Source organism: Papilio polytes, unplaced genomic scaffold (genome assembly GCF_000836215.1).
Source record: "Papilio polytes unplaced genomic scaffold, Ppol_1.0 DF824493.1, whole genome shotgun sequence".
Taxonomy (NCBI): domain Eukaryota; kingdom Metazoa; phylum Arthropoda; class Insecta; order Lepidoptera; family Papilionidae; genus Papilio; species Papilio polytes.
In genome coordinates, this window is record NW_013524711.1 from 212,520 (window position 1) to 235,254 (window position 22,735).

General features: G+C 32.9%; 1 protein-coding gene across 1 annotated transcript in view; it reads right to left on the minus strand.

Annotated features, from left to right (window-relative positions):
• The window catches only part of LOC106111294 (M-phase inducer phosphatase 1-like), a 34,585-nt gene extending 15,490 nt beyond the window's left edge, over positions 1 to 19,095 (minus strand). Inside the window, exon 1 of the mRNA XM_013293356.1 lies at positions 18,911 to 19,095. Coding sequence (XP_013148810.1) covers positions 18,911 to 18,960 — 50 coding nt within the window. The 5' untranslated portion in view covers positions 18,961 to 19,095. The remainder of the gene's footprint in view (positions 1 to 18,910) is intronic.
• Between the last annotated feature and the right edge of the window lie 3,640 nt (positions 19,096 to 22,735).

The window sequence follows — 22,735 nt, forward strand, 5'->3', positions numbered from 1 at the left end:
GACCGTAGAATGATTCATGTTAACTGGGACGTTGGATGTAGGGCAAGGATGTGTTACAATCATTCAGTGTTTAGTTTGAACTAGATAACTGTATAGACGGTTGTGTAAAAAGGGGCTACGTAGATAGAACAAGTTGTTTTCGAGAAAATATACTAGAAACCAGCGAATTCAGATAGAGTATGCAAGTATATACTATGCAAATAATACGTAGAGAAGACAGGAATTATATAAATTGCAGTTGTGAATGATTTTTTTTTCATTATTAGTATGTTTTCGGCATTGGCTTCTTGTCCTTTTGAGCTATGAAATCTGGTTTAACATTTGTTTAAAAAAGATATCTGTCTTTTCTCCATTACCAAAAAATTACACAGAAAATCTAAAAATAAACCAACGAACATAAAACCGTACGACCCTCGTACTGAATGAACGAATTAAAAAAAAACCCGTCACTTCCCGCCGGCGCGGTTAATTTGTAAGATGGCGGCGTTTTTGACAGGTCACGCAAAAAACGCAGCAAATGCAAGTTTTAAATATAACCCAAAAAGTTAAGTTTTTACCAACCACTTTAAATGATTTACGAGTGTTTTACGAAGAAAGTTAACTGTAAAAGTTAAGTTCAAAGCATTTCTTACACAGAATAGCATTACGATGAGTGTAAAATTTTAGAAAACTGTATTTTGGATGGATTGAATGTTAGAGTTTGTAACCTAAACTGCTGAACAGATCTGAATGTTTGGCACAGATGTAGATTACAGTCTGGAAGAACATATAGGCTGCTTGGTTTTATATTAGTTCCGCGCGGAGTCATGTGCGAAAGCTAGTACTAATATAGAACTAAGTCTCCTTTGATATCAATTTCAAATGTCAAAGTGACATGACATTATGACAAATCATTGTAACTTACTTCCTTGATGTTGGCAGCAACTCATGTCTCTTTCCTACATTAGGGTTTTTATCCAAAATATTAACCCCCTAAGTTTAATGGCGTGAAAATAGCCTAAAGCGTGACGTAAGTATAGGGCTTTTTATTAAAAAAATGATTATTCAAACATATGCTTTAATTGCTGACACCATAGGCAACAAAGAAGTGTGTTTACGTATTATAATAGTAAAGATAAGAGATAATTTCTAAACGCAAGCTCCTTCACCTTTGACATCGACCTAAATACAAGATAAAAAAATGTTTAGTTACAGCTAATGTTGTCCTAGTTAGAGAGCATTATTCGATACAATATCCAAAACTATACTACTATATGTCACGTCATGGAGGCCATAACGATATCAGTTTATGACCGACTTCCCAAAAGAAGGAGGTACTCAATTCGTCTGTATGTTTTTTTTTATATATTTTTTTATGTGTGTTACGGCATAATGTTTTATCTATACTATTATAATAAAGCGTAAACACACTTCTTTGTTGCCTAAGAACTCAGCAATTGCAGCATATTTTTTAATAATTCTTTTTTTAGTAAAAATCCATACACTTACGTCAGGCTTTAGGCTATATATTTTTACGCCATTAAACTTAGAGGGTATATTTCGATAAAAACCCTAACGTGGGAAAGAGACAACACGAAGCAAGATTGCCATAGTAAGGTAATTGGTATTTTGACATTTGCAATTGAGAATTTGACAAATGTAAACAATGAAATAAAGTTGAAGGTGGATGAAAGTGAAGTGATATTACCAATGCAAAAGTGTGCCTGGATTTAACGGATCGATGAAAAGGACATATGTAGAACATAGTCTGTGAGTTATTCTTTCGCGTGCCTCCGTTAGCGCGGTTATGTGAGAAAAATTGTTTAATTGGACACATTTCTGAATTTATGATTTTAGCGAAATCTGTTTTGGATTTTAACTAAATAGAAAATTATCAACATTTAACTCCCTTTCACTAAATACGTTAAAAGATCTAATTTTAAAATTCTTAAAAACAGTACACTTGTCTTTTTAAATCAAATTAACACGTACTTGCTAAAAAGAGTTCTGTGTCTTTATTCTAAAAACAATAAGGTTTAAATTCGTTCGTTGTATTTGTAATGTTGTGAGTCGTTGCATGGTTGCGAAAAAGCCGTTATAATGACGTCATCCTGCACTCGGGTAACCAAAATTTCCTGTATTTATATTAATTGCTATATTTTTTTGCAATTTATAAAAATAATATTAAACACAATTGAGTATTCAAAAATAATTAATAAATACATACGTATAAAAATTACATATATTACTGGTCAGATTATAATGTCCTAAAATTAAACATTTTAGTTTTTATTAATAAAAAATATTTAATCTGCATCAGAATAGAATCATGGTCACCTTACTTATCGCGGGAAGTGTCGTGCGATATAGAACACAAAATTAGAACATGCTTAAAAGGGGCATTATTGTTTTCGCGCCAATTGGCTGGAATAGACATTTGTTCATTGTTTTAAGACGAAAAAATGGCGGACATAAAGTTAGGTTATTGACTCGTAGATGTTGGGGGCATTATTATGTGAACGAACATGTGTTTTGTGTGAGAAAATATATGTCTGGTGGAGTATGTTTTTTGTTTTTAAATTTTTACCGTAGTTATGAACAAATGCACGCTATGAATAAGTCACGCCAGTAAACATACAATCGACTTCAAAGTCAAAAAGTTTGTTCATAGATCTGTACTGTATTGAAATAACCATAGACAATAATATTTTTTTATTATAGAAGGTGGTAAAAGATACAACCATAGACTCCTAGAATCCAACCAGTATTTTAGAACTATTTACAGTGAACAAAACATCATTACGTAATAGTTAAGTAAAGGAACTAGAGAATTGGGGGCGCATCCTTTTTAACAGTAGGTTAGAACAATTGTTACAGTGTCTTTAGTATGTACTATGCACATAAATAGTTTAACAATGTTAAAGCCCGCCATAGAGTAGGCTCGTCTTCCGTAATACCACTACACCAAAAGGTGACAAGTGGAAGCAATTCCGCGTTTAGTTATGAGTGTGAGTGGTAAATACCTAATTATAGTCCTCTTCGTCTTTCTCCTCTGTTAATACAAAAAAAAATGATGGGAAGGGGAAGCTAATTTGGCAGGAAATAAGATGTATAGGTAAGGGAGATATCCTCAATCTTTGCGTTATAAAGGTAGTCAAATTATTAGAAATAATGGATGTCTATGTTAGTGTTTCGTTGGCCATTGGAAGATTTTTTACCTACTATAAATTTACAGCTGTTTTGTAAGTTTTGAATTTGGTATACTTGTAGTTCGAACACTAGGCATTTGTTCGCACCAATTTTAATTTAATTTGCAAATGATGTTATGGGTCTTTATTTCTCTCGTGGGAAAGGGCTCTCTTGTTTTGTCATAGATAAAAAAAGTCGACTGGTTTCTTCATCGTATAAATTTACATATTTATTGCCTTATGGTGTTTTTTTATGAGCGATTCGTCTAATTGTCTGTGAAACAAGAAGTTAAATTAATATTCTGATTGAGTTTTTACAAAAACATATCGTTCATTTAATTCTGACATATTTACGGGAAAATTGGTATCTCAAAATTTTACAAAAATAATTTTAGATACGTAACACAATAAAAACTTGAATTTATAAGGAAAAAATAATACATTCATTAATGTTAACATTGTGTGAATTTCCGTTGCATTTTTTTCTAACGGCTTGGTTTAGCTTATCACCGCATGGCCGATTGCAGGAAAAAAAGGTTACTTTATCAAAAAGGTCAACGAAGTATTGTTCATAAGATAACGTAACGGAAAATGCATATTGTTGTTATTAAAACTCACGCTAAAATAACGCGCGAAGTGTGTTTTAGGCAGCCATTTTTAAGACAAAGGCTAATGACGTACAGCCAAAATTTTTTATTCCATTTCAAATCATAGATTAAAAATGTTCATTTTTGACAACTGAAGATTGTTTTCAGTCAAAGATTATGCAACTTTTTTTTTTAATACAGGGATGATTTTTTTTAATTTTACATGGGACAAGAATCTACCCTCGTTCTTCCTTGTGCAATACTAACAAGGCCCGAGGTTATGACCCCACAGATAACAAAGGCGTGACATTTCCCGTGCGAATCTGGATCATCTGATTTTGCATTGTTATTTTTTCGCATCTTCTCATGCTTCCGTATAAGGGTGCGGTTATTATTATTTTATAGGTCAGATTCCCATGATGTTATAGATTAGACGGACAGACGGACAAACGGACATCTGGTACACAGCTGTATTACTATATTTTGTACAATATCAATTATTTGTGAGAATTTAAAATATTTCGACATGCTTTGAAAGTCCGAATATAAATTGAATAAGGAAGATTACCGAATACCGGAAGAAAACCCACAAATAATTGAAAAGATTTATTGGTTTGTATTTGGTAAATTCATACAGTAATATTCATAATTCTATCATCAATAGATTTCTTAAACAGTAGTTTTCAAAATGTCTTTACCATAAACTGGACCATTTTTGATTTTTAATCTTTGCCTTATCCCAATTACTCTATGGTCATATTGCGAATACGACCGTTCGCTAATTACGTTCGTTAGACAGGCCGACCTAAATTAACCCGATCTAATCTCGTTACATCTGGCAAATGACAGTATGAAGTCTACATTTAAATGTAACTTTATGATGTTTGTGTCTGACTATGGTCGGTTTTAGTTGTATTTTTCTACTAGCTGTGATCCGCGACTTTGTTCGAGTAGAATTAAAATCGAGAAAATAGATATCGATATTACATTGTTCCACATCGATATTCCTTTAACCTTTCTGGAGCTATATTTTAATTTCCTAGAAACTTAATCTATACTTCTATTCTAATATAATAAAGCGTAAACAAACACTTCTTTGTTGCCCTAGATGTCCGCAATCATAGCATGTTTTCGAATAACTCTTTCTTTAATAAAAAGACCTACACTTACGTCACGCTTTAGGCTATATATATCCACGCCGTTAATCTTAGGGGTTAATATTTTGGATAAAAACCCTAATGTGGGAAAGAGTCCATAAGTTGTTGCCAACATCAAGGAAGCAAGGTTGTCATATCATTTTGACATTTGCAATTGATAATTTGACAAATGTGAACAATAAAATGGTTTTTTTTTACAATTTTATCAGTTAATTAGTAACATTGGCGTATATCCAGTGTTGAGTTTGTTCAGAAAGTGACGAAACTTGCCTGCTATCGTGGGTGGGGTTAAGTGAAGGAATTCGGGGTCCGAGTCGCGTCCCGCCTCACAGCTAGATAACTGACACGTGCAGTGTACAACCGCGCACACAAGCATTGCAACATGATATATTTCATCTTTAAAACGTTACAACAAACTATCGCACAACTGTTTCGTCTCGCATTGATTCCTTTGAGCTTAAGGTGTGTACAGTACTCGATATTTAGTTGTGCAACTAAACAGTTGAAATGGCAACGAAGCAATCGTTTAGATAAAGTTACCCGCTCTATTGGAACCTACTACAATCCCGGTGACCTACAGTTCGCAGTTCGTAACATGTTATTTTTTAATTAAACTAACTGTTCCCGTGCGACTTCATCCGCATAAAATTAAGAAAATTCTATTTTATTGTTTGCATGTGTCAAATTATCAATTGCAAATGTCAAAATGACATGACATGATGACAACCTTGCATCAAGGAAGCTGAAGAAGTTGGCAGCAACTTATGGTCTCTTTCCCACATTAGGATTTTTATACAAAATGTTCACACCCAAGTTTAACGGCGTGAAAATATAGCCTAAAGCGTAACAAGTGTGTGGCTTTTTATTAAAATAATATTCAAAAATATGGTGTAATTGCTGACATCTTAGGCAACAAAGAAGTGTGTTTACGCTTTATTATAATAGTATAGATATGTTACGTAAATGTCGCTGAGTGTACACAACACGGATGGATTATGAACATCCTGTGATAAAACAAGTTTAATAAGCGTCAAGTAAACAACGGCCTTAACAATTACATGTCGACGTAAAAGAGAAAGCATTCTCTTAACATCGTTATATCTTGTACTACATCCCGTTTGTTTATTCACGACTTGACGAATCACATTACAATTTGTAGTGACATTTCATTATTGTCTGCACAGATTCAATGTCAAATTGAAATCGTTTTATACGTCTTGTTTAGTCTTTGCACAATACAAACGCCAAAGAACAGCGATCATATCAAAAATACTAGAAACTTCATACATTGGTCAAAGAATAATTAAAATACTGGCCGCTAAGAAACCAATAGAAAATATGTAATTAGAAAAATAGCAGAGAAAAATGTGACGCGGGCGATATAACATTGTATTTTATCAAACGCAAAAAAAGATAATGTGTATTTTTAACAATGAATAAAGAATTTATCCATAGTACTAGTTTACGTTTATTCACACATAACAAACAGGAATTTAGTCTTTTAGTCTGTTTCCTAGTTATATTTAAATATTCGTTTCGGTAACTTAAGTTTTTATTCCGTTAAAACTTATGTCAACTTAACACTAATGAATCGATAGGTAAAAATAAGTGGTAACTTCAACCCAGCATTAGTGGCACAATCGCCTTTTTCCGATTTTTCCGCAATACTGCTAGAGTTTTTATTTTTTACGTTCCTGTACAATGTATTACGTCACTATCCTCAACAATAAATAATGTGGTCGTAATAGTAGATGTAAAATTAGACAAAACATCCGGAACCGCTTTTATCTAACCGACTTTATCATTTTCATTTAAATAACCCTTTAGTATACGAAGAAAAAAAAGTACCGGCATACTAGAAAACAAATCAGTGCCTTTAAAAATAAAAAAAAACAACCTGCTCTATGGAACTTGCTTAACGGCCGCCGCCATCTTTTTCTAACGCAACGTCTTGGGAGTTTCACTCCCACACGTTAGTGATACCATATTTTTAATTAAAAAAAATATATATTTCTAATATTAAAAATTCGATAATTTAAATGTTAGTACATAAATACAAAATGGCTGACATAGATTAGGATTTGTAATTACCCATAACTATATTTTTAAATCCTACACAAAAGTTGTAAATGGCAATAGATAGATAGACCAAGATAATCCATTACATAAAAAAAAAAACACTTACAACTATTAATTTCATTAACAAAAATCTTTAAACCTTTAATCTTACGTATTCTACAAAATATATGCAACATGGTCACCCTACACGTCTTACAGTCAAAGGCCTGTATTAACGGACAGACATACCGACATGTCAGGTATCCGTAATAGACAATCCTAAAACTATATACCAGTGTTTGGTACAAAACATGTTTACCATAATCATGTCTTAAGCACGACACTTATATAATAGCTCAGCCTGACATTTCCTGACAATTTTCAGAGCAAGTAATAAATAGTGGTGTGCACAACGAAGATGCAGTGTTGCCCTCATTTCAAACAACTACTTTTCAACGCTTAAAAAAAACATAAATTATTTATGGTAGATGTCTACACTTTCTCCTAAGTATGGTATAGTATGTACTCTCTCATTTCTTATCAGGTAAAATAAATTTAGAAAATTAAAAATACCGATAAAATATATTTAACCCGACTACCCAATAAGGAGGTTCTCTGAATTTTTTTATACTTTTTTTAATGGTATAAAAACAAAGTGAAGACCGGAAACCATTCAAGCTATTGACCCGATAATTTGCATAGATTATAAAAACATCAAAACTAGAAGTTCTTCAAACAATTATAAAAAAAACTACAAGATATTGACTACAATATTTTTAATAGTATAAAGCCGAGACCAACTTGTTTCTATCTACCCATTTCAGTTAATGACTTGAATATTTATTTATTTAGTCAGCTGATGATTTATTTTTATTAATTCCATGTCACCTAAAAACACGAATACAAGTAAAGCAAAACAATTGATAAACGCGTTTAAGATTACAAAATAAAATATACGTCAAACGGACGGCCATCTTGAAATATTTACGCGCGAAAAAGATTAGTACAAGCGTTCTTGACAATGGCCGCTTGATGACATAATACGTGTGCGAGCGGGACGCCGCTATATGTTAGAGAGAGATAGATAACGAGTGAATGAGAGTGTTTTTTTTTTGTGCAGCAGATAGCGATGATACGGGGCACACTGCGGTTTCGACTTGTTATGTTGCGGTTAAAGTTGGAAATCGATATAAAATCGATTCGGATTAGAGTAAAGATATGATGCAAATAATTTACTATAACAAGATTATTTTTGTATGAATATTAACAGAAAGTTATAGAAAATGACTGTTATCGAAATCTATTAGTAACGTTGTTTTGTCCGTTTTACTGCATTTTGGTCTGAAATTATCGTCGACGGTTTGAAATATGTTTGTAAACATAAAAGGATGTTTTGATTTAACAAACTTGGAATAGCTATTTGTTTTCTTAGTACGGTTTTAGCGAAACAAAGGTCAATGCACGTTATTTTCTAACTCTAAACAAAACAAACGACTATCTAGATTATTCTGTAATTAATAAAAACTTTGTTTTTATTGTTTTAAAAATCATTGGCGTTTGAAATTAAAAAGTCATTTATTATCTATGGCTGCAACTGGCTGGATGCAACGAGAAAAGAAAAAAGAAAACCGGTACACCGGTACATTATGCATTTCGAAATTGGAATGCTACGAGACTGGTCTACGAGGAAAGCGAAGACCGTTGGGGATTTGAATTTGGAACGGGACTTGAAGATTTTCGTAATTCGAATTTTGTAAATAGAAAGCGCGCCCACGCTGCGCCGCCATGTTTGTTTTGTAGATTGACATATGTCGATATTTTGTGGATTTGTTACGTGTTGTGATGCAATATTTAACTACTTACAAACTTGTGTGTGAACGCAATGAACTTGAACTTTGTTTATAACAAGCAACTTTACTATTAGAAATTCAAAAGAGTCTCCAATAGACCTATGTTATATTTAGGGATAACTAGACGGTTTGCACTTCTTTGACTAAACTATCGCATTACTGTAGTCTCGCTTTGGTTACTATCAGCTTATATGGATTAATTCCTTTGAAGTCGGTGTCAGTCAATGTAGATTCATTACTTAATCGTTACTATACTTTCAATTGTCAATTGTTATGGTAAACATGTAGAAACCCTTACGTAGAAATATCACTGCATACCTTGGCTGACACCGACATCAAAGTAATAATAATTGAACAATATAGACATAACAGCTACAATAAGGTAGGTTTACTATTTTCAAGGAATTATTTCGTTACTTTTTAGTGTACTGTTTTTTTGACAATATTTTGTTTTTAGTGTGTTTTGTTTTGTTTTTTCCATAGCTAGTTAGTTTTCGTATAAGAGACGGTTGCATGAAGCGTAACGATAGAAAATAAAGCGTCACAAATTGTACTACCGTAGTACGTAGTACGGTGTGCAAAGCGTGACGGATTGTTTGAGGTTATAAGAAATTGAAAGTGATTTTGATAGAGTCACTGTCCTGTGAAATTTTTAAGTCACAGAATCATTTCTAAATTATCGCACAACTGTTGTGCGATTGTTTCGACGCTCAACTGTTTAGTTGTACAACTAAAAATCGAGTTTGCATTCATAGGTCAAAGGGGCCGTCCATATATTACGTCATTCATTAGGGGGGTGTTGGTCTACGGATAACGGAAAATAATAGATAGGAGGGGGGTTTCGAAATTGACGTCGAAATTTTTATTTATTTATAGTTTATTGTTCACGTACAAAATGATTATTTCTAAAAAGAAATTTCTTCCAGCACACCTAGTAAGTGAGACTGCAAATGTGAGAGGCGGCTATGCGCGTACAATACTAAAATAACTCATAACATACAAGTAAAAAGAAAGGTGATTCTATAACCAAGTGTTTTAATATAATACACTATTTTTCTCAAATCTACAATGTTTTAATTTCGTCAAACTGGCAATAACGTCAATTTTGGGAGAAGGGAGGGGGTCATTAAGAAATGACGATAGGATGATTGTAGGGGGGAGGTCTAAAGTCTGAAAAAATCGATGACGTAATTTATAGACGGCCCCAAAGCAAGTTGTGGAATATTTTAGTCAAAGGTGTATAAATGTAAATTTTTTAAAAACTCTTGTGTTAAGTTTGGAAAGGCTTATGACCAGGTCTGAGGGCTAACAAAAAACGGGTTTATACGTACAGATAACATCTTAAGAGACCAAAAATACTTAAGGAATACATCACGTTTGAAATAAAACTTCTATATACTAGCTCTCGCTCGTGTCTACTTCCGCGATTAAAAAAAATCAAATAGCCTATGCCAAATTTCATCCAGATCCGTTCTGCAGTTTAGGCTACAAACTCTAATAAACATCCATCCAGCCAAACTTTCGCATTTATAATATTAGTGAGAGTAAGAATACGTCTGCTAGGAGAGATTTTTTTAAATCAACTTGCCCTTCTCCCTATTGAGGGTAGGCACAGAATGTTACCATACAAATTTTTCAAATAATCGATACTTTCAACCTTTTATCTACATTCTTAATACTTTCTTCTTTATCTCATCCTCTCATATCATCTATTTCTAAACTCTATACTAATATAATAAAGCGTAAACACACACTTCTTTGTTGCCTAACATGTCAGCAATTACACCATATTTTTGAATAGTACTTATTTAATAAAAAGCCCTACACTTACATGCTTCAGGCTACTTTCACGCTATCAAACTTAGGGGATAAATATTTTGGAAAATCCTAATATGGGAAAGAGACCAGTTACTGCCAACATCAAGGAAGCAAGGTTGTCATGGTTTGACTTGTCATTTTGACATTTGAAATTGATAATTTGACAAATGTGAACAATAAAATGAAATTTTTATAATTTTATGCGGATGAAGTCGCCGGAACAGCTAGTATATGGATGACTTGGACAAAGGATGTTTAAAACAACAATTAAGTTCCTATTTCGATTCTTTCTCTTTCTAAGCTCAAACCAGATTGTCTACAGTTTTTTTTGTATATAATACCATGTTAATTTTTATATCTAAAATGGTGTAAGATTATATCTTACTAACGTTTGGATGGATGTAAGTTTGTATAAATATGCTTGAAGGTTCTCGATGTACATAGACATACTAGCTTTCGCCCACGACTCCGTGGTGGAATTAAAAGAATCCTATGTGTTCAAAACTATCCTCTATACTTATAACAAACATCGAGATCCGTTCAGCCGTTGAGTAAAATTTGGTAAATTCGCTATTTGGTAGGATCAATAAATTTCCAATGGTAACCCACGCTCTTTCAACAAGGGTAAAGTGGATTAGAAAACCGCAAATAATATTCAACCGTAATACGATAGTGTTTTGGTTGAAAATACTTTACAATATGCAATCAAATAAGGCAGGTGTTACGTCTCCCCAATCGGATAGCGAATATTTTATTGTTTCCACAGATAATATAAAATTTATTGTCATTGAAAGTCTCTTGATAAGTTTTTGCACTGGTCAATAGTTGATTAAAAATTAATCTATTTTACGAAAAAAAATGATCAAATCAATTTTTTTTTACAACAAAGTAGCTGTTCCCGTGCTACTTCATCAGCATAAAATTATGAAAATTATATTTTATTGTTTACATTTGTGACATTATCAATAGCAAATGTCAAACTGACATGACATGATAAACCTTGGCAATCTCGTTTTCTTAATGTTGGCAGCAACTTATGTTCTCTTTCCTACATTAGGGATTTTATCAAAAAAATTTACCCCCTAAGTTTGTTAGCGTTAAAATATATAGCCTAAAGCATGACGTAAGTTTTAAACGGCTTTTTATTATAAGAAGAATTATTCAAAAATGTGCTGCAATTGCTGACATCTTAGGCAACAAAGAAGTGTGTTTACGCTTTTTATAATAGTATAGATAAACAAGATATTAATAAAAACAATATTCTGATATGACTCGATATTAAAAAATTACAAAACAATTTAGCCAAAGAATTAAATTCGCTTTCAGTTTAGGATTGAAATCATTCCTCTGAAATGGGTAGGAAAATAAAGTCCCCGACTGTCGACAAAGAAAGTCGACTTTAACAATGTTGCTTAATAAAGATAATCTTTTATTATATTTCCCGAAAACCTCGAGGTATCAATTTCTGAACGTTCTGTGAACAATGGCGTCGATTTCGCACGCGATGTTACCATTGAGAAGAAATATTAAAACACTTTAAAATACTCTAAAGAAGGGATGAGGTAATTGTAGTTAATGTACATATTTAATGTAATTACGCTGTTAAAATACAATTCAATTTACTTGGAAATAACTTTACATTGTTGCTTTAAAACTAACTTTAGCTGTTCCCGTGCGGCTTCGTCCGCATGAAATTATGAAAAAACAAATTTTATTGTTTAAATTTGTCAAATACCGTTAACATAACCTTGCTTCCTTAATGTTGGCTTTTATGGTCCCTTTCCCACATGAAGTTTTTTCTTGAATTTGTTTACCTCTTTAATAGCGTGAAAATATATAGCCTAAAGTATGTAAGTGTAGGGCTTTTTATTAATGAAAAATATCAAAAATATACTGCGATTGCTGACATCTTACGTCACAAAGTATTGTGTATACGCTTTATTATATTAGTATAGACAGATAGTTAAAAAAAATGTGAGAGTTTGCATTTAGATGGATGGATGGATGTTATTTGTCCATAATGGCTCAACACAATCTTACTGTTTGTCATAGATGTACAAGATAGTTTTTTTATTTGCGATGGAAGCGACAGCTAATTTAGAAAATCTACCCAATGTTGCCATGTATAAAATTTCCCCGAATCTATGACGTTCTTCACCCCGCGTATAATTGAAGTAGGGTGGGCACGCATCTGTTGAGTTTGTTGAACTTAGAGGGTGGATATCGATCGCATCAGGAAATAGGGGAAGTTTGTACTCGTTACTAAGCGTATTTGATGAAACTATTACGCCTAAAAATTACAGAATGACTGAATTTTAGGTTTCAACAAATAAAAATCTAGTTTCTATTTCGTACACAGTAAAGTTGAAAATAGTGTGTTCGTGAATTTTCGTTGGAAATTTGTCACTGATCAATTTTAATCGAAAATACAAAATTTTAATATTTTTCTATTAAAAAAACAAAGTAATCTTACTAATATTACAAATGTTAAAGTTTAGATGGATGGATGGATGGATAGATGGATGTTTGTTAGACTTTTTAGCCTAAACGGCTCAACCGATTTCGATAAAATTTGGCATAGATGTAGAGGATAGTCTGGAAGAACACTTAGGCTATTCACTTCTGTTTTTTTTTTCAATTGCACGCGGACGGAATCGCGTGCGAAAGCTAGTGTTATACTAATTGAAACACGTGGAACATCAATGCTTTAGACCCGTCCAATAAGAACCCTGTATATGCAGAAAATTTGTTAAAATACTAGAAAGTATACAAACATATATTTCTATCTCTTACAGCCAAGATGACAATAAAAGAATAAAAATCTGAGAACTAAAACTGCATAGACATTTTTTTTAAATCTATAATCTCTCCAGAGTATTATCTAATCTTATTAATATTATAAATGCGAAGGTTTAGATGGATGTTTGTTTGTAGCCTAAACCGCTGAACTGATCTCGATATTTACCATAGTTGTTGAGGAGTCTGGAAGAACACATAGGCATACTTTTTTAATTCCACGCAGACGTAGCCGCGAAAGCTAATGCTTTACAATAGTCCTGGGTAGTACAAGTACGATTTACTAAACAGTAATGTTACTCGCCACTTTACTAAAAGTAACGTTACCGAACGGCTTCTGTTAATCGGACATTTAGTACTTTTAGTGCACTACACGATATCGGTGTTCGCCTTTTTGTCAGATTGAAGCATCCACCTTCGATAATGAGAATCAAAAGTGGATAAAATCATTCATAACTAAATTTATTTTCGCTACTAACATATGTTTGACCCTGCTTAAAATTTTATGTGAAGTAATATATAACCCTCGTTATATTCTATTCATGTATTATGTTTTCAAAAATCTGAAGTACTAAAGGTACTAAAAGTGTGTACTAGTACGTTTTCCCAATTGTACTAGTACGGTGCGCACTTGCAGATGTCCGATTAAGCCCAAGACTACTTTACAATTTAAAACTTACCAACAATACGGGATTTATTCGCATTAGACGACTAAATCTAAGGTCAAATCCATCGACTAGGAACGGCATCGTTGAATCGCAAAGGTCACGGTATGCATTAGACGTTTGTATGGTCCAAAACAAAGATGGCGGCGGGCACTACACTCAAGGCATCACGAAATAAATGACAACACAATTCAGCTGTAACCGCTACATAACTGAATAGACCAAGCAGTCAAAATTCAAATGCTTCAATAACAATGAAGACTCCAATTGAGTTTTGTTTATCAATATCCATGGCAACCTTGCTCTGCGTATAATGTAGTTTTTGTCGCTTTCCCGCTTGATTTTTTTCAATTTACCCCTAAATTTAATAGCGTGAAAATATATAGCCTAAAGCGTTTTGTAAGTCTAGGACATTTTATTAAAAAATATCCAAAAATGATTGCTGACGTCTTACATAACTAAGTAGTTACGCTTTATTTTATTAGTAGCTTTCGCCCGCGACTCCGGCCGTTTGTTATTTAAAAAACAAATAGCATAATTGTTCTTGCAGACTATCCTCTACATCAATGCCAAATTTCATCGAAATCCGTTCAGCAGTTTAGGCTACAAACTCTAACAAACATCCATCTCACTTTCAGCATTATGATTAGCAAGATATTTTTTTACGTATAAAAACTTTAATAACTGCCAACCCCGCTAACGCGTCTATCTTGTAACGTACGAGCATACACCGTGAATTTCCGTTAACGTAAAACCCAACGTACTTGAACCGCGCATATGTTATCATTAGATAGAATAGGGGAACAAGGCAACTTCGTGATAAGAACTACAGTATATTATGGTAACAAAATGGTTACAATAATCTAAGTAAATATATGACACTAGCTGTTCCCGTGCGGCTTCATCCGCATGAAATTAAGAAATTATTTCATTGTTTACATTTGTCAAATTATCAATCGCAAATTTCAAAATGACATGACATGACAAACCTTGGCAATCTTGCTTCCTTGATGTTGGCAGCAACTTATGGTCTTTTTCCCATATTAGGGTTTTTATCCACATGATTTACCCCTTAAGTTTAATAGCGTAATAATATATAGCCTAAAGCGTGTCGTAAGTGTAGGGCTTTTTATTAAATTAAGAATTATTCAAAAACATGCCGTGATTGCTGACATCTTAGGCAACAAAGAAGTGTGTGTTTACGCTTTATTATAATAGTATAGATAACTATTGCCCGCGAATACGCCCGCGTGGTATTAGAAAACAGACGAACTAAGTGTCCCTCGGGAACCGGACGTTTTTCGAAATTGGGTCAATTTTTGAGTCATTTCAATACATACAAAAATTTTTCCTCTTTATAATATAAGAATTCTAATAAACCGATCTCATATTCTAGACAAAGAGCTTTTGTCTAGAATGAAATTTAAAAAAAAATCATAGTTGCGTTGCGGTCTATGGTAGGGGGCGCACAATGAGCCCGTATCACTCGCGTCTATACTCTGTGGTCACATTACGATCCAATGTCGTGAAATTAGCGGCCAATAACATTCTAAAATTATACATATCGCTTTTAAAAAAGATTATGACTCTATCTATAGAATATTTGCGGTTTATCCAAGACTAGTTGCTCCCGTGCGGCTTCATCCACATCTATACTATTATAATAAAGCGTAAACACATACTTCTTAGTTGCCTAAGATGTCAGCAACTACAACATATTTTTGAATAATTCTATCACCATTAAAAAGCTACATCACTGAGTAATATAGGATATATATTGTCATCATCATCATCATCATCCTTATCCTACTCCCGTAGTGGCAACAGGTATTCGTACTCCAAATAACTCTATCATCCGTCATCTCAGTCATCACTCCCTTTTTGATCATGTCACCTTTCACGCAATACATCCATCTCTTTCTACCTCTACCTCTACCGGTGTACCACACTCATAACTAACGTCCTAGTTCCATGCGATTCATCCTTTCTCATAACATGCCCATACCAAGCTAACCTTTCACTCCTTACTCTACTACGAGAGCTACTCTCAAACTTCCTCTAATATACTCATTTCGTATCTTATCCATTAGTGTATTTACTATTATCTTAAAAGCGGGCAATGGTGCAACAACTAACTCTGTCTAATTCGACTGGACTACAATGAAAAAGCTGTACCAATTTAAAAATGCATTAATGAAAACAAATGATTACGGAATAATTAATTTTAAACTCTATTACAACGGAATACGGTTCAAAATGCAATTGTAATTGTTTTGTTTTGGGCGTTGACTCGTATACGTTAGTTATCAATTACACCAGTGAATTAGATAATTTGTGCGAGTTTGTGACAGAAATAACTGGCCAGTGAATATAGTCTGATAAACACGTTTGACCCGGTAAGAGATACTGCCAGTTCTTTTTTACTAATATTATAAATGCGAATGTTTAGATGTTTGTTAGAGTTTGTAGCCTTAACTGCTGAACAGATCTTAGTGAAATTTAGCATAGATGTACGGATAAAGTGGAAGAACACATAGGCACACATGGAACAATGCTACGCGTACAGTCACGGGCGAAAACTAATCATAAATAAAACGTATTTAGACTTAAAAAAAATACAAGTTATCTAACTAACGTAACTAATGTTATAAATGCAAGTTTAGATGGATGGATGTTTGTTAGAGTTTGTAGCCTAAACTGCTGAACGGATCTAGATGAAATGTGGCATAGATGTAGAGCAGAGTATGGAAGAATACATAGGCTACTTACTTTGTTTTTATACCACCGGACGAGTTACCACGGCGGGCGAAAGCTACTATTAAATAAAACTTTTTTTTTTAATTAGAAACGAATTGTCATGCACCGGGTCTAGTAATTTTATCAGTCTTTAATAGTAAAAATAAAAACGAAACACGACGCTATAATCTGTGGATCTAATGACATCTGTCATTTTCACTTTCGCCAACGAAATGGAAACTTTCGCGCGCTTGCTATCTTTTTAAATCACGTCATCGGCCATAGCAACGAAATACGGCAAGGATTTAAAACAAAAGTTGATTTTTTTTACGTCTACGAAAAGAGAGGGCAACGACTTCGTGATTTGTATTAATTTTTTAAATTAAGTTTTTTTAAATATCTACATAGATAATCAAATAAATTAATTGAAAAATACATTTCTCTTCGTAATATAGAAAATGTTAAACCTTGTTACAAAGTTAAACCCCTTATAACGCGGTTGACGTTTCCGCATTTCAAATCCTCCTTATAACACGATTATTTTCACACATAATGATATCATAAATTTCGTTACAGTAAGTTCTATAGTTAATTTATTTTAACGAACATTCGCGTTATATTTCCACGTTATATAGGGGGGTACTAAACCGCGTTATAGAGGAATTTACTGTGTATGGAATTCATTTCGTGCAGATAACAAGAAGCATTTGAAAAAAAGGTTCATTGTCCTAAACTTTTCAAGGTCAAATCTAAGTGGAAATACGATTACGAATTTAAAATTAGTTTTTTTAATTCTATTTTTTTCGGCCAGGATTATAACGTGTAAGCAACTTACAGAAAAAACTATTTAAATGCAAACTTATAAAAATTATTAACGTAAGAAAATAGTACACTAAAGATCTGTCCCACTATTGGCTGATAGAGACGCAGATAGGTTAAAAATGTCACTGTTACATAAGGTAACAAAATCCGATATTTCCACATATTTTACACGTTGGATTGTTATCAGACAATTTGTTTTTGTTGTGTGACAAAAACATTAAAAACACCGCTATGTCTAACACTGCCCACCTCCTATTTATAAAGGTGTAAATCATTACAGCTACAAAGTTTGGTTAGTAAATTAGCATTATTTAGATGCAAGGAAACCGTTATTTCGTGTTTATGACATGGACAAAAACGTGAGTCAAGTTTTGATATCTAAAATCAAATAAAGTAACTATTAAATTCAATTCAAAAACTTTGAATCAATGATTTGCTTTTAACTGCAAAGATTATTTTAAATTCAGAGACAAAAATTCTTTGAAGTTTTTAATCTATGACAAGATTTATAAAATTCTTTCGTAATTCATGTTGTAATTTCTGCATAATCTATGAAAAAAACACAAGGAATATTCAGCGCCACAGATTAAAAAACCTTCAATTAAAAATGCCCGCAATTTGAATTCCGAAGACATCCGTAACGGCCGTTGCGGTACATCTTCAAACATCTTTATCAGAGTTTCGTAAGCTCGTAACGAAAATCTCTTATCTTGAAAGCCGTTGACTTAACTTTAAGCTCCAAGTTTTAAGTTATACAAAATACGTTCCACATAACTATAGATAAAACCACATCACAAGAAAAATATGTCTAGATAAAAATATTTCGGTGTATTTTAAGAACATTTAGGTTGTTATTGTCATTAACAAGCCAAAGCATAAAACAAACGAAAACATAACTCTTTTGTTATTTGAACAGATTAAATACAAGAATAAAAAGTAAGAATTACCCCTCAATTTCGATACATATATAATCTACATGTACAATGGGTGTTATTTGTTATTTCACAGATTATATATTACCTAAAACGTGCAGTGTAATTAAAATAATTGTGTTTTTCTCTTTATTTTATTCTTTTGAACAAAATTTCTTAAGGAAATCATTTCTTATAATATATTGTAAAGTTAATTTATGTTAAAACTTGATTAATTATTATTTTGATTTATTTTGGTATTTAAAGATATTGCGTAGTTTAGATACATTGTTTAACCCACGTATAGATTTTAAACTAAAAAATAATTACGTTTCAAACTCACCCTGAACACTGGCAGTTCATCTCACAATTCTTGCTGCTTTCTCCCCACATTTTTAACACAAGTTCATACACAATATTATTCACGAAAAATCACAAGTCCATTATAAATAATCAGTCTTGTTATAATAGTGGAATGCTTAGAACCGCGATGTTTCCTCCACCGCGGCCCGAAAGCGACTGACTGTGGTTCGTTCCCCGGCTTCCCCAGGGGTCCGTTGACGTCCCGTGGTGCCACCCCTGAATTTTGTGTGCCAGGTTTTAAAATTATTACCAATTTGGTAGTTTTAATAATACTCATGAATGTAATTTTAAAATGGTTTTCCATGTATTGTAGTAAAAATACGTTTCTTTATCCAGTCTTTTTCTATTTGTATACCGTAATAGTATTAGATGGATATTTAAGATGAAGGTGGGCGTCAAATTTACTTCAAAATAGCAGAATATGAAATCTTTTACGGCCAAATTAGATTTTTAATAAGACTAATTATTTATTGATTTACATAATTTAATTACTTAGATTAATTGTCGCCTACATAATGATTTTCTCAGATATAACAAATTTATTTTTAAGAAAAATCATGCATCCTTTTTAATATTCATAACTCTAATATAGCACATAGCATTATTCTAAGTTATAAGTTGATTAGGACAAAAGTATATAATAAAAAGTACGAAAAAGGAAGACAAATAACATGAAAAATAATTTATAAGATTGTAAGTTTTGAAAAAGATACAGTAAAAATTACACGTTAAAGGTCATATTTTTAATAATTCAGTAGTTTTTTGTATGAAATCCTGGCAACAGTACATGCGCCGGCGCAGGCCAACAATCCTGACCCTGCCGTCTAACTAGATCGCTTGTCGACACAAACAATCGAAGCAAATTGAACCTTAAAAACTAGCCAATAAAATATTTTATTGAATTAATGCCATTAAAAAGGAATGTCATACAAAAATCATATGGGAAACGAATCCTGTTTCAACACATACTGTTCACTGGAGTTAAAGGAAATTCAACCTTAACAGTTTGCTTTAAAGTGTATTTTTCTTTGATGGATTCAAAGAAGCCGGTATCTACGCACACGTAGACATATCCGATTCAAAGTTAAATCATATGGTTATTTGATACCATTCAAACAATTAATATCTTTAACTTCTAGGACTAAAGAGTGTAATTCCTATAGCAGTACTCAAACATAACCAAAGCCTGCAACCATATGACGAAGCAAAATTTAATTCCATTCAATTCATAATACTGCACTTCAAATACCTTAGAGATAAAGTCTATGTTTTTATTAATGTTTTTTTAACAGCTGCATTGTTAAATTTGTCGTTGCAAAAGGCTGTTCCCGAGAATTCCTGTCAAATCATATGGTTGTGGAATGCCTTTCTGATGCCGACAAGACCGTTCGGGGTTTAGCGTCAATTATGACCTCTGCGGTGGTTTTCGGCAGACAAGTGCACGTTGTCTCGGCAACTTCCGCACTTTTTAGAATTTGTCGAGGATTCCTTTGTGTATCGCATCGTGTTATTTCAAATTTTCTTTTAAAATTTTGAAAAAGGTCTTTATAACCTTGATAGCAAGCGTTAGTCGTTTAGTCTTGCTTTGATTCCTACGACCTTATACAAAGATCTACACTTTTCGTTTTGTAGTTGTGCAACTAAACAGTTGAATTGGCTGCGAAACAAGCGACAATCGCTCAACATTTCTGTCATAGTTTACTCAAAGGTGTGCGTACTGTCTTATACTTATTTGGGGTTTACTGCTAGACGTTAGCATTAGGGTTTCCTAACAGCTTATTCTGTAACTGGGGTATCATTTCTAATTCAAAGTTGGACCTTTAAATGACTATATAGTTAATATTCATTTCTACATTAACATCCATAAGAGATAACTTGTAGACCAATCACGAGAAATTTGATTTATTTCAATACCACATTCAGGACCTTAGATATTAACAGTTCAGGACACTACAGGCGTTTTATAGAACGGTTTATCTTCCACATTTCCAAACGATTCAGGATCCTTTAAGAAGGAAACCTATCTCTTTCTCAAACATCCATCTATAAGTGACGATAAACACCATGTGCCCATGTTCGTTTGCCACCTTCTCTTAGATGGAATATCACAAAACCTATGCGAGGTTAGAAACATTATTTTTGTTGATAACTTCACATGATCATTACAGCTTGAGATTTTGACTGCATCTTATATTAGTTGATTAAAACTGTTGTATTATCTTTTTACTAGTTAAGCTTATCGCGTTCTCGACGGGTAGGGTCTTTACTTAAAGATTTTGTAATTTATGATCGACATTTGAAGATAAAAACGATCCCTTTCATATATAAATCTGTGTCTTAGGATTAGAACATTACTTTTATTTTAACGCTAAAACCAATAATACTAATTATCAGTTACTATAAGCTTTTCTTCCAAAACAAGCAATAATAAATCACCAAGAACATTATTTGCAAGAGCAATACAAGTGATTCGTAGAAGAGTTGTTAACTGTAATAGTGTCTTTGTTTGAAAAGATTTATAAATTACGTTGTATTGTTTATATTAATCAATACGTAATCTATTTGCGTAATGACGGTCAATTATTAAATAATCACATACTTGATTCATGTTATAGTTTCATTATGTAAGAAATAAGGAACAATAATATAACTCACGCCCTAATCCAGAGGCGAAGGCAGAGATCACGTATCTCTATTAAGCTAGATCGAAATAAGAGAATCGCCTAATGCTTTTTGACCATCTCTAATTTCAAAAGCACTGCAGATGTTTTGTTGCAACTACAAACACAACGACAAATCTATGATATTTATTTTTGTGGTTATTTCATTAGTAATGAATACCGATCTACAAGGCAGGAAGTTGTACGAAATCTAAACAGTTGTAGAATACCAACAATCAAATTATTATGGCTGTGCTGGTCTTCTGTTGAAATTCAATAGTTTCTTAGAAACGGAATAAAATTGTTTTTGCACAATAATAAGTACCGCTACTTTGTTTGTGACAAAATTAGAAATACTTTTTATCCGTTGGTATTAAGTAAGAGCGCGCGCACACTTTTGACTTGCTTAGTCGCGCTTTGACTCCTATAAAGTTATATGGAGGTGTGCAAACTTGATTTTTATTTGTGCAACTAAACAGTTGAATTGGCTGCAAAACAATCGACGATCGCACATTTGCGATAGTTTAAGAAAGGGTGAGCGCCCGCTCTAATGCATTGTAATTTCTATGAAAACAACAAGATAAAGTTTATCTTAAGACCTTCCGTCTGCAACTTAGATATTCTATCAGCCTCATATTAATGTATTTCGAATATCATAGTGCGTTTAATTTTATGAAACTGGTTTTCCCGACGTCAGGTCTATTACAAGCTTTTATTTTATAGCATAACGGTTAAGTAACGCGCATCCTTACTGATGATGGCATCAGAATTATCTTTTAAAGATTGTTATACACTCGCTTGCAATATCTATACTATTATAATAAAGCGTAAGCACACTCTTCTTTGTTGCCTAAGATGTCAGCAATTACAGCATATTATTGAATAATTCTTTTTTTAAATAATAAGTTGGTGCCATTATCAAGGAAGCATGGTTGTAACCATGTCATGTCATTTTGACATCAACAATAAAACAAAACTTTCATAATTTCATGCGGTTGAAGCCGCACGGGACCAGCTAGTTTAAATATACATCTAATCTGTACTTTGCTAATTTATTCACTAAGAGACCTTTGAGTTAACTAACAACTGTAGGGCGATTGTGGATTGTTTCGCAGTCAATTCTGTTTAGTTGCACAGCTAAACAT